Consider the following 13,465-nt stretch of genomic DNA (forward strand, 5'->3'; position numbering starts at 1 on the left):
AATACTGAGCCCTTCCTTTACTGGGGAACGAGCCACTACCCATAAAGAAACTGGCTAACCTTGTATCCTGGTCTTCCATAAGTCATTGAATCACTTTTTGGAGTGTAGGAGGTTGAGGGGTGACCTTATTGTTGCTGTACAAGATCATAAGGGGCATGGATTAAGGCAACGCTCATCTAATATGAGCTTATGATAAAGTCTTATAGGAAGATGTATTCTTCTTGAAACTCCAATTTCAGGGCTGCCTATTCCATGCAATATTTATTTGCCTCTTGATACTTGTGCTCGGATGCAATAGACAATATCAGCCATTCTGTTTCCTCAACAGAGTGACTCCAACAACATCCATAGACACATTGGTTTAACTGACAAAGTAAGAGTCATCAAATAAGTAGCGTCCCTTGCAGATGCCATCTTATTGTGCGTACATACTGTGATAAGGCAACATCATAACGTCCAGTGTCTCTGCAGGTGCCAGTGTTATACAATGGTTGTCGGTCTGGGGAGATTTTCAGCATCGACATCAGGCAACGAACAAAGAAATGGCAGAGCTGGAAATGTTCTCATTTCTTCCATCAGTCTGCTGTGACCTCCATCCGAATCCTGCAAGATGAAAATTATCTTTTGGCTGCAGACATGATTGGGAAGGTATGCGACCTTATACGTTCACGGCAGAGTTTAGTTTAGAGATACAGTGTGGAAACAGACCCTTCGGACCAACGAGTCTGCAGCGACCAGCGATCCCCGCATATTAACACTACACTACACACATTAGGGACAATTTTACATTTTTCACCAAGCCAATTGATCTACAAGCCTGCACGTCTTTGGAATGTCGAAGGAAACCGAAGATGTCAGAGAAAACCCACGCAGGTCACGTGGAGGGCGTACAAACTCCATACAGACAAGCACCCGTAGTCGGGATGGAACCAGGGTGTCGGGCTGTGAGGCAGCCGCTTTACTGCCAGGCTTCCGTGCTGCCAATGTCTATTGGCCAGTGTCATTGGTAAAACGAAAGAAGATTGTGTTCAGTTCAGGGCAGCATGTTATAGAAAAGATGCTGTTTAGTTGGAAAGGGTGCAGAGATGATTCACAATGATGTTGCCAGGGCTAGAGGGTCTGAGTTACAGGGAGAGGTTGAGTAGGCTGGGACTCTATTCGTTGGAGTGCAGGAGGATGAGGGGTGATCTTGTAGAGGTGGATAAAATCATGAGAGGAATAGATCGGGTAGATGCACAGAGTCTCTTGCCCAGAGTAGGGGAATCGAGGACCAGAGGACATGGGTTCAAGGTGAAGGGGAAAAGATTTAATAGCAATCTGAGGGTGGTGGGTGTATGGAACAAGCTGGGTTGAAGGGCCTGTTTCCACAATGCAGCACTCTCATATGCCCAAGGTTGTTGTGGCAGCGGGTCCTGGGGCTCACCCAGCCCCAGGACCCGCTGTAGGAATACCGCCAGACAGTGTCCTAGACCCAACCCACGGCAGCTGCTTTCTCAGTGACCCCCCTTCACCAGACTTGAGGGACGGTGACTGAAGAAACAGTCACCAACAGGATGTTCACCAGTGGACCTGGGCCCTAAGCTTGATGTTCCTGAGCCAACCTCCACTCACTGGACCACACTGCTCACCAACACTGAAGACTGAACACATGCACTACTTCCTGGGTTGGGGAGGGGACGGGGAACAATGATATGGATGACTCATGAGTCCTGAGGTGGCTAGATGAGAGATGAGATGTTGAGGAGATTTGTGACCAAGAGCCCTCGGAGGCAGTGGATTGTGATCAATGCTGTGCACATTTTTGAATACGATGTAAAACTCTAGTTCCCATTCCTATTACAGAGTGTTATGAATATTACTTATTTTGTGGGCAATGCTTGTAGCCTTAAGAGCCTGTCCCACTTGGGCGTCATTTCCGCGACAGGCCGGTAGTGACTGACGCGCAACAGTCACGCGACTCGCGCGAAAATCGTCTAGCAGTACGACAGTCGCGCGCCAAGTGTTGAGGGCTCTGCTTCTTTTGGGAGCCATTAGTGATGTCGTTCGTACTTAGTCTGATCTCCGTGGCAAGGATTTTCCCAATGAAAAATTTTCAAAACTACACGTGCTTTATTCCCGGGCGGTCATGTGGTGCGGCGCTCAAATGACGCACAAATGGAACGCCGACGGCACATGGTTACAGACGTTGACGCACGGTGCCACATAAATTAGCATAGGCAATGTTCGTGCGTCACCGTGCGTAACCATGTGTCACCACAAGCTACACGTACGGCGTCAGTACGTCAGCGTACGCCATCTGTATGTAGGTATGTTACAAAACCTACCTGAATCGTCATTGGGAATCTGCCCACAGCCATGTCCGCGATTTTGGCGCTGTTTGGAGGGGGCGGGTTTAAAACGCGATTTTTACTAGGCTGTTCTAATCGCAGATGTTCAGCCTAGTAAATCATTAATGAAAAATCGCTGCAAGACCCGGTCGCAAAAGGTATTATTAGTTTTATAGGCCTCGATAATATAGTTATAATAGTTTTAAAATTACTCTCTCATTCCGCAACCTCTCGCAGCCCCAGGGTTTTATAAAGCAAACAATTAAAGGTATGTACCTTATTTTTACATTAAATGGGGCATATATATAACCCTGTATATCAAGTTATCTATAGCGAGTAGTTCATTTTGGGCTTTTTATATCCCGCAGTATTTTTCTCGGCATTTGAGGGCACTAATCCAGCGCGATGTGAACGTTCTAAACCAGCGCGTTCACATGAACCCACTAGAAAGCCGATTTAAATGGGCATTTATTTACAGCAATTGAACACTAAATTCCTTCCATTTGGCCTATAAATTAATGTAAATTAGATATAAAAATCATGTTATATTGTGAATTATTTGTGAATAATCTTTGGACACTTAGGCTATTTAAAAATGTTAATTTTTCCTTAAGAAATGGGCTTTTGACTATCCAAGATCACAGCTTTTTTGTAATGTCCATTGAAAATCAATAGGGAACAAGATGCTAATTTCCGAGTATGAAAATGTCCATAACTTTTTTAATACTTGAGATATGAAAGTGAATTTGGTGTCAAATTAAACTTATTGTTATGCTTTATCTGATGGGATAAATTGCAGACTTGATTTTTAAAATCTCAAAATTTTGTAACATTGCTACTGTATGTCAGCGTGCGCAAGGGATATGTCACGCAGGTGGCGCGCGAGGATTTTGAGCATTCCAAAAATCCTGGGGCGCTGTGAGTTACCGCGCGTCACTGCGTACGCCACCACGCACCATGCACGCGTCGCGGCGCGCCAACCAATTTTTAGGATGTTGCGTAAATGACGCCCAAATGGGACAGGCTCTTTATGCATTCCTCACAGAACAGTGAGCCTCTTCACAGTACACGGCAAATTATCAATCATCAGCAGGAAAGCCAAACAAAGACGGGTTTTGTGTGTGAGTGTGTGTGTGTAAGAGAGAGAGCATATCCAAGGAGCTGCTCGTTTTAGATAAAGCTGTTACAGCTTTAATTGCTATTTAAATGTTACTTTATCTGAAGTGTAAAGGTAATTTGAATCTTAAGAACGAGCCCACAGGCTGCGGTTTTTCTTGCTCCTTTGCATATGGCAGTGAGTAACAACACTGCTAAAGTCATGAATGATTAAATAGCTTCCTTAGAAGGCTTAGGAGGTTTGGCATATCCCCAGAAACTCTCATCAACTTCTACAGATGCGCCATAGAAAGCATTTTATCAGGATGCATCACAACATGGTTTGGGAACAGCTCCATCCAAGACCGCAGGAAATTGCAGAGAATTGTGGACGCAGCCCAGACCATCACACAAACCAACCTCCCTACTATTGACTCCATTTATACCTCACGCTGCCTCGGCAAGGCCAGCAGCATAATCTAGGACGAGTTGCACCCTGGCTACTCCTTCTTCTCCCCTCTCCCATTGGGGAAAATGTATAGAAGTGTGAAAACGGCAAACCTCCAGATTCAGGGACAGTTTCTTCCCAGCTGTTATCAGGCAATTGAATCATCCTACCGCAACTAGAGAGCAGTGCTGAACTACTATCTACCTCATTGGTGACCATTGGACTATCCTTCATCGGACTTTGCTGACTTTATCTTGCACTAAACGTTATTCACAGCCAGCATCTGCAGTGAAATACCCACATCAGCACATCGCATTTGTTTTGTGTGAACGTGCTCTGTTGTAAGCTAATTTCATCCCTCATTTTACAATGCAAATTTACCTACATTTTTGCTCTCTCTTTAATAGTATCCAATAATTCTCATGGAATGATAATAGAGGAGTCCATTGGCCTGTACTGACCACTGAGGAAATACGCAGACTAATTATCCCTCTGGCAGTGGTGCAATTTCCCCAGTGCCCTAACCCCAGAGCACTTTTTACGGGTGCTTGTCTGTACGGAGTTTGTGCGTTCTCCCCGTAACCTGCGTGGATATTCTCCGAGATCTTCGGTTTCCTCTCACACTCCAAAGACGTATGTTTGTTGGTTAATTGGCTTAATATAAATGCAAAATTGTCCTCGGGGTGTGTAGGGTAGTGTTAATGTGCGGGGATCGCTGGTCGGTGCGGACTCGGTGGGCTGAAGGACTTGGATGTAAATGTAGATGGGTTGGTTAGTACGTTTGCAGGTGACACCAAAATTGGTCGAGTTGTAGACAGCGAGAAATGCTGTCAAAGGATGGATCAGTTACAGATATGGGTGGAGAAATGGCAGATGGAGTTTAATCTGCGCAAGTGAGAGGTTGGATTTAAAGTATACAATTAATGGTAAAATTCTGAACAATTCTGATGTACAGTGGAATATTGGAGTCCATGGCCATAGTTCCCTGAAAGGGCCGAATGGCCTCCTCCTCCTCCTGCACCTATTGTCTATTGTTTCCTTGCATTGAAAAAAAAATACACCAGTCCATCAGGTTCACCATGTTCATGAAGCTCTTCCTTGTCCTTAGACTGATTGGTCCTAACCTTCCATCCATCCATTCCTTACCTGCTGGTCTGATTCCTATCCCATACCAGTCTAGTTTAAGCCCTCAAGTTGCACTGGTGTACTTCCCTGTCAGGATACTGGTTCCCCTCTGGTTCATGTGCATCCCTCTTATTCAGGTTCCACGGCCCTAGTGGAGCGCCTAATGCTCCATATAGGTGAAGCCCAATGTAGGATGTGTAAATGGGTGGTTGATGGTCAGCTACAGAGTTGATAGTATGAAGGGCCTGTCTCTACGCTGTATCTCTCTATCAATTGTAAGGCTAATTTTCTTCTGCATGCAATCTTCTTAATAAATTGCTTCCTGACACTTAAAGACAATTTTGGATTCAATTGGTCCTTTTCTTCAGAATCCATCATATTTTTGTGTAGGAAGGAACTGCAGATGCTGGTTTACACCAAAGATAGACACAAAATACTGGAGTAACTCAGCGGGACAGGCAGCATCTCTAGAGAGAAGGAATGGGTTGAGACTCTTCTGAAAAAGGATCGAGACCTGAAACGTCACCCATTCCATCTCTCCAGAGATGCTCCCTGTCCCGCTGAGTTGCGCTAGCATTTTGTGTCTTTTCTAAGTACTCTGCCATTTGTCAAACTAAAGAGAAAATCCCGGCTGAGCTGTGCCGCAGGTTCTGGGAGATCCCAGCACCGATGGGGAATCAGCTGCCTGGTGCTGAGCCACTGGACCGGCATCACATACTGAGGAGTGATCCCATATGTCAAACGGCCTCCTGCAAGTGGATGCCGGGCATGGTCTTACTTTTCATTGTTAAGAAGTGGTACATTTTTCACATGCAAGGAATTAATGCAACCGGTGTTCTTTCCTCTCCAAATCTGCAGATTAAGCTTTGGGATTTGAGGATGGCAAGATGCGTCAAGCAGTATGATGGCCATCACAACAAGCACGCTACACTCCCCATCCACGTTAACGAAGAAGTGGGCATTATTTTAGCGGGTATGTGCCTCCTTTTTATAATGCAACAGAAAAATGCTGGAAATACTCAGCAGGTCAGGCTGCATCTGTGGGAAGAGAAACATTGTTAACACTTCCGGTTGAATCCTCTATGTCAGAATTGGGACGGAGACAAAAGAAGCTGTAAGGAGAATGGGAGAGGGGTGTGTGTGATAGTGTAAAACCGAGGTGATTATAGGGATAAGCTGTCAACAAGACTATATGGTCAATGAATGGATGGGAGCATGGACAAAAGAATGTCAGAGATGCAGAATACAGAGCAGCAAGACTTGTCTGGAAGGGCTGTCTGGGCACGTCCTCCACTCCCAGTAAAAAAAAAGCAGGGGAATAAAACAAGCTGACCAATGTGGAGTACTGCTACATGTACACAACCTCGCTTTCCAGCTCCTTCATATTGCTGATATTGAGGGAAAGGTTGTTGGCTTGGCACCATGCTATATCTTTTGGCACGGTGGTGCAGCGGTAGAGACCCAGGTTCGATCCTGACTACAGGTGCTTGGCTGTACGGAGTTTGTACGTTCTCCCCGTGAGTTTTCTCCGAGATTTTTGGTTTCCTCCCACATTCAAAAGGCGTGAAAGTTTGTAGATTAATTGACTTCCGTAAAAAAAATAGGATAGAACTAGTATGCGGGTGAATGCTGGTCGGTGCGGACTCGTCCAAAGACATACAGGTTTGTAGGTTAATTGGCTCGGTATAAATGTACAATTGTCCCCAGAGCGTGTAGGATAGTGTTAGTGTGCGGGGATCGCTGGTCGGAGCGGACTCGGTGGGCCGAAGGGCCTGTTTCCACACTGTATCTCTAAACTGAACTAAACCGTCTTGTCATTGATCAAGATCTGGCCCATTAGGGTGGTGTCGTCTGCAAACTTGTAAATGGTCTTTGAGCAGAATTTGGCTGCACAGTGGTGAATGTGTAAGGAGGATTGTTAAGGGCCTGTCCCACTTGGCAATTTTTTTGGCGACTGCCGGTATCATTGACTGACGTATCAGGTCACCGAAACATTTGCGGCGTGATGACGTATGACGCGCGGTGTTTTTTCGAGTGTCGCAACATTTGTTTTGTCGCCGTTGGATTTTGAAATGTTCAAAATCTTTTGGCGACACTGATATGACGCCAGCAGTCACCGAAAAAAATGGGTCAGGCCCTTAAGAGGGTGGGAGCGCATTCCTTGCAGAGCACCGATAGAGTGAAACCTCTACTGACAAGAGGATTGAAAGTGATTGGCAAAAGAACCAAAAGTGACCTGATACTTTCTACAGCCTGGGGTTCAGTTCTCTGGATACTTTCAAGAGAGAGCGAGACAGGGCTCTTAAAGATAGCAGAGTCAGGGGGTATGGGGAGAAGGCAGGAAAGGGGTACTGATTAGGGATGATCAGCCATGATCACATTGAATGGTAGTGCTGGCTTGAAGGGCCGAATGGCCTACTCCTGCACCTATTGTCTATTGTCCATAACTAGAACACAATATCAACCACTGCAGCATGGTTTACAAAGGGAACAGGATAAGTGTCTGAAAGGAAGGAATTTGCAGGACTGAGTGAGAAGAGTGGTTTTGTAGACCGAATATAAACAGGACAGTTGAATTGAATATTTTGTTTCTAGCCTTCAGAGAATAGTTACAATACAAACAGGACTTCAAGGAAGTGGATGACCCCTATCCTGTCTCATAGCCAGTGTTGGGGACATTACATGCTGCAGGATAGGCAGGGACTGGTTAAATGGGATCCAGAGGATGCATTGCGGTGATTTATGTAGGCACTGCTGCAGATGGCAGCCATGTTGCCCAAATCTGAGCATCGTCGGTTCAAAGCTTGAGCACAAAGACCTTGGCTAATGCTGCATTGCAAGACTGGGTGAATGTGTGAGATGTAAGTGTTCAGATGACATACACTGCTTTCTGGGGAGTAGCAGGGAACACTGACGTTGTGGCAACTTCACTCACATAGATTATCAGTTGATCAGTACATGGCAGGTTGTGGGAGGTTGCATTGTACAATTATCTGCCTCGTTTCACCTCCAACATCCTTCACAGCTTGAAACATACTGGAAAAAAATGATCCAAGTCTTGCTTTCTCTAATATTAATTAAAATAGCAAACCAGAATTTAATTATTGAAAGCAAATGTTTAATCTTCAAGGTGGCAAAGAGGTGTTTTCAGAGACTAAGTCCACATGTGGTGCTGCTGCAAGGTGTTGGGGGAACCCCTCTATTGACACAGTAGAGACAGCTTTTGTGCACAAGTCCGGTAATGATCACAGCACAGCTCTGCCCAACTGAATTCGGAGTAAGGTTTGGAGAGGCCCCAGCTATTTCCACTGGGAATGGTGAAAAAAGAAAATCACCCAAAATGCTTCCCGTAGCCTCGCACTCCATGGCCTACAAGTATCTCATTGTCATAATTCACAAGGCCTTATTGGTTTCCTTCAACTGTGAAAAATTACTGCCCACGAACAAAAGAAACCAGGGATGGATGTGGAGCGCATGGAATAATCTGAACTATGTACTTCATAGGTAAAATATTTTGTAAAAAGGAGCGTGTTTCTCGCCAGATCTTCAAAGAGCTTAAGAGATGAAACGGAAAACCAAAAGCCACACTGATCTGGGCAAAACTGAACCTATATCCAAAACTGATCCTATATCCAAGGCTGTGCCTTACACCTCAAGTTTCCCTTGGCTATTTCGAGGGTAAAAGAATCTTGCACAAATGTAATAGTTCTTTAAAAATTGCCACTTAATCTGTTTGAAGATCCATAATATTGGTACAGAAATAAGTAGATTAACGTAAGCAGGAAGGACAGTTCTAACCAAGTCACGTACATTCTAATGTCCCAAGGAAACCTCAACCCAGAAACGTTCGCTGACCTGAATTTGATATGCAAATGTTCTGTTTAAAATGTGATTTACCGGAGAGAACTGGAAACAGAATGAGCCAAGTTCAAGAAGCAGTGGCAAGAACTATTTTTGCAGACACCTTCCCAGTGCTTACTGCTTTAGAACTCCATATTATTTCCTTCCAAGGCTTGTTACACGATCTAAAAACTGCCGGAACAAGCAACCCTTTATAAAACTGCAGTAAAAGACTTACAATAATACTCCTGTGAGGAGAGTAATTTGGAGGGAAGAATATCTTTCACAGATATTTTAAAGATTTTTTTTTAAATCCCTGCTTTTGTTTCCAGTTGGACAGGATCACTACACCCGAATCTGGAGTCTGAAAGACGGTTGTCTCCTCCGAACGATCCCATCTCCTGACTATGGATGCGACGCGATTCCCAGCATTGCATTCTCTGCACGACTAGGAGGGAGCAAAGGTGTACCTGGACTGTTAATGGCTGTCAAACAGGACCTCTATCACTACACATACAAGACCGACCTCTGACCAGCTTAGACCATGAAAAGCTTCAAGATCATGGTGCACCTGCTTCAAGGTGGTTTCTTGATAGTGATGCAGCAGTGTGATGTTTGAAGAAAACACTTTATAAATTTCTGTTTTCATTCATCTTCCCCTGGACAAAGAGTGATTTTATTTTTCAAATCTGGGGGGGGGAAGGGGAGATCTGGAAAATCTGTCTGGCATCACCGAAGTCCTGGGTATGCCAGATTATAGGAGTTTTATTGTAATTAGATGGTTATTATTGCTCGGGAAATTTCACACAAAAATTGGATAGTTATGTTATATCAGACGTTGGTGAAGTCGCATCAAGAAAATTGTGCGATTCAAAAGACATTTAAGTAATTGAGTCTACTTAGCCATTCGATCATGGCTGATCTATTTTTTTCTGTCATCCCCATTTATAGCTGAAGCCTAACTGGGATGATAGTCAAAAGCAACTTTTCTATATCAAACCTCTGATGGACTCGTGTTTCTTCAACAGCCTTCCTTCACTTTGTCCTGCCAACTCGCAAATCCCTATTCTGATAACCCTTTATTCTGCTTTTTCCAATTTTCTACAAATCATAGCACTCGCCAAAACTGTCTCTGCCTATTGTTGCCTCCTTTGTCTATTGTCATCCTGTAATTACTAATTTTAAATCTTACAATAATATCTTAACATATAACGACACGGTTTGTAGCTGTGTATAATTTGTATCCGCAGGTTAGCTGGAAAGATTTGATGGAGGAGAGTAGTAATGGAGTGGATCCAAAGACTTGGTTTGAGAGTAGAGGACCCACAATCTGATGGAACAGTCACACTTGATGAGTGTGTATACATTAATCAGAGTTTTAATACATCTATCATCGATGTTTATCTTTATCATGCTAATGTTCAATTAAAATTGAAGACTTCATTTTGGTTCTGCATTTGTAAAAGGGATCCCATTGTATGCATGGAGCTGATAATCACGTCTCATTCCCACAGTGTCAATTACAAACCAAAATACACCAAGTCCCTGCTTGCCTTAAGTATATAATGGCATACCCACCCCACATCTCCTTTCTGATATGACCACATATCTGAGAAATGATTTATGTATATAATTGTGTTTCACACAGGCTGTTTGAATGATTAATGAGTCAGCCTGCCTTAAATCCACAGAGAGCAGGAGAATAAGATGCAATGAACAAGTATTTTATTTACAATCAAAAACAGTTATCTTTTAATACTAAGAGGCATTAACAAAAGATGATTATTAAATAATTGGTGGTGCCAACATTAGACATTCTGAAATATGCTCGCCTGCTAACGTCACTGAAAAGTTTCTAATCTTAAATCAAGATTTGATATTAAAACTAAAATATTCTCCACTGGAACAAGCCATTGTTAGCCATTTGTATGTCATTAAGAGCAGTCCATTCATACATACATAATATACTGGTCATTCACAATGAGTGAATAACATCAATAAATGAATAGAATTGAAGCCTTCTACAAAAGAAAAGGATTTGATCAATAACCTATTGTGGTCCTGATATTATTACCCATTAGCCTTAAAAAGTAAACATTTTTGAATAGGCAAGATTAGGAACTGTATTAACAATTGAATCCCACATTAAATGTCATGCATATGTAATAAATAATTAAAATTCAGTGTTAGATTGATCTTCCAAACTGCTGCTCAAAGGTCACCAGCCTTTTTGTAACAGCTGATGCAGACTCGCACGGGATGATCCCATCCCCGGGAGGAGACGGGGCGTCTGTTCTGCGAGCACTCATTGCAGAAACCCTGCCCGCAGGCTCGACAGTGATGCTTGGACATCTTTGCGGTAAATTCCTTTCGGCAATAGAAGCAGTCGGTGATCTCGTGGTCAGGCACCCAGTAGGATGGGCGGGCAGCATCTTTCACCAGTCCTATCAAAGACACAGAAGATGGATCAGTTAAATAATATTCACATGCACAGAGGCCTAACTTCTGCCAACATCCCAATCCACATTTCACATCCAAGTCATGTCAGTTCCCACCCAACCAACCCCTTGGCATCGAGCCACTGGACTGCAGTGTCTCAGCAAAGACATCCAGACCAATGTTTTGCTCTGCGGTCCAGGGACAAGGGCATGATAGTGAATATATTAAATAGCAGCAAACAAATGTGCAGAGGTGGGGGGCATTTCTACCTGAATATTGACAACACTTAAGACACTTAAACAGGGGCACAAATAGGAATGTTTAAAGGGATATGGGGAAGTGCAAGCAAATGAGACTAGCTGTTAGGCAAACTATTTGGCATGAATAATTTGGGCTGCATGGCCTGTTTCCGTGCTGTATTCTGATTATCTCATGTAACTTCCCTACAGATTAAAGCTGCCTCAAAGCAGATTAACCATTTGTTATCCATCAAATTACATGGACAAATAACAGTCAAATCAGAAGATATGTGATACTCAAATACATTACCTCCAATAGCCATCTAATGCAAGACTCAGATATATTTGTGTGGGTGCAAGTGAATACCATCCAAGAATAAAAGTGACATATGATGAAAGAATGGGTCGACTGGGCTTGTATTCACTGGAAGGTAGACAAAATTACTGGAGAAACTCAGCGGGTACGGCAGCATCTATGGAGCGAAGGAAATAGGCAACGTTTCGGGCCGAAACCCTTCTTCAGACTGACATTCACTGGAATTTAGAAGGACGAGGGGATCTTTTAGAAACATAAAATTCTTAAGGGATTGGACAGGCTAGCTGCAGGACAAATATTCCCAATGTTGGGGGAGTCCACAACCAGGGGTCACAGTTTAAGAATAAGGGGTAGGCCATTCAGGACGGAGATGAAGAAAAACTTTTTCACCCTGAGTTGTGGAGATGTTTTCAAGAGAGAGTTAGATTTAGCTCTTAGGGCTAACGACAGGACAAGGGGTCACAGCTTAAGGATAAAGGGGAAATCCTTTAAAACCGAGATGAGAAGAACTTTTTTCACGCAGAGAGTGGTGAATCTCTGGAACTCTCTGCCACAGAGGGTAGTTGAGGCCAGTTCATTGGCTATATTTAAGAGGGAGTTAGATGTGGCCCTTGTGGCTAAGGGGATCAGGGGGTATGGAGAGAAGGCAGGTACGGGATACTGAGTTGGATGATCAGCCATGATCATATTGAATGGCGGTGCAGGCTCGAAGGGCCGAATGGCCTACTCCTGCACCTATTGTCCGTGTTTCTCAGGAGAAATTTGATTTAGATCAATTCCGTAGTTTAAATTCAAGATGCACTACAATGGTGATTCGATGTCACATTTAATGTGGATTAAGTCCCGGAGTTGCCTGAAAATAAATGCCACAAAACACTGACTTGTTCAAAAAGATGGACTTTGTTCTGTAGGATAGAAAGCACTGGAGGGAATACCAGAGTGTGGGGCTCCCAACGTTAAAGGTACAGCATTAAATGCAGGAAGGATGGGAATATGGATACACAAGAAGTCAAGAGTAAGAAGAATGGACAGTTAGAAGCATGAAGGGAACACGGGTGTAGGGCTGTTGGGACGAGCTTAGATGACCCAAGAGGGTTAAACATGAAACTTTACATTTTAGTTACTAAAGCAATAGTAACAATAGCTTGTTCTTCAGTCTAGATCCTAAAGTTATTGAACGTCCTATTTTCATTCTGCACTAGAAATTGCATTATTACAAGCAGCATACGTTGATTGTTGAAGGCCAAGAAGAAAAGCAGAGCCTTACAGTACCAGAGATCCAGGTTTGATCCTGACCTTGGCTGCTGTCTGTGTGGAATATGCACGTTCTCCCTGTGACCGTGTGAGTTTCCTCCTGGTGCTCCGGACTCCTCCCACATCTCAAAAGACGTGCGAGTTTGTAGGTTAATAGGCCTCGGTGAAATTGCCGTTGATGTGTAGGGAGTGGGTGAAGAAATAGAATAACCTAAACTAAATGCTGGCTTAAAGGGCACGTTTCCATCCAAAATGTAAACAAAATTTAAACTCAGCAGGTCAGACAGAGAGACTCAGAGCTAATGTGCAGGTAGATGAGCTTCAAACCTGAAACATTGGACTCCATTGCTCTCTCCCCACAGATGCCATCCCAGCATCCAGT

At 43.7% G+C, this 13,465-nt stretch overlaps 2 protein-coding genes across 4 annotated transcripts in view; one reads left to right on the forward strand and one right to left on the reverse strand.

Moving 5' to 3' along the window:
- The window catches only part of wdr21 (WD repeat domain 21), a 59,193-nt gene extending 48,917 nt beyond the window's left edge, over positions 1–10,276 (forward strand). For all 3 annotated transcript variants that reach the window (XM_055641036.1, XM_055641034.1, XM_055641035.1), the window contains 3 exons: positions 472–648; positions 5,854–5,968; positions 9,168–10,276. In XM_055641036.1, coding sequence (XP_055497011.1) covers positions 472–648; positions 5,854–5,968; positions 9,168–9,367 — 492 coding nt within the window. In that variant the 3' untranslated portion in view covers positions 9,368–10,276. The remainder of the gene's footprint in view (positions 1–471; positions 649–5,853; positions 5,969–9,167) is intronic.
- A 267-nt stretch (positions 10,277–10,543) lies between these two features.
- zfyve1 (zinc finger, FYVE domain containing 1) overlaps positions 10,544–13,465 on the reverse strand; it is a 46,191-nt gene continuing 43,269 nt past the window's right edge. The window contains exon 11 of the mRNA XM_055641033.1: positions 10,544–11,279. Within this exon, the coding sequence (XP_055497008.1) occupies positions 11,047–11,279 (233 nt within the window). The 3' untranslated portion in view covers positions 10,544–11,046. The remainder of the gene's footprint in view (positions 11,280–13,465) is intronic.

This window comes from Leucoraja erinacea, chromosome 9 (genome assembly GCF_028641065.1).
Source record: "Leucoraja erinacea ecotype New England chromosome 9, Leri_hhj_1, whole genome shotgun sequence".
Lineage (NCBI taxonomy): Eukaryota > Metazoa > Chordata > Chondrichthyes > Rajiformes > Rajidae > Leucoraja > Leucoraja erinaceus.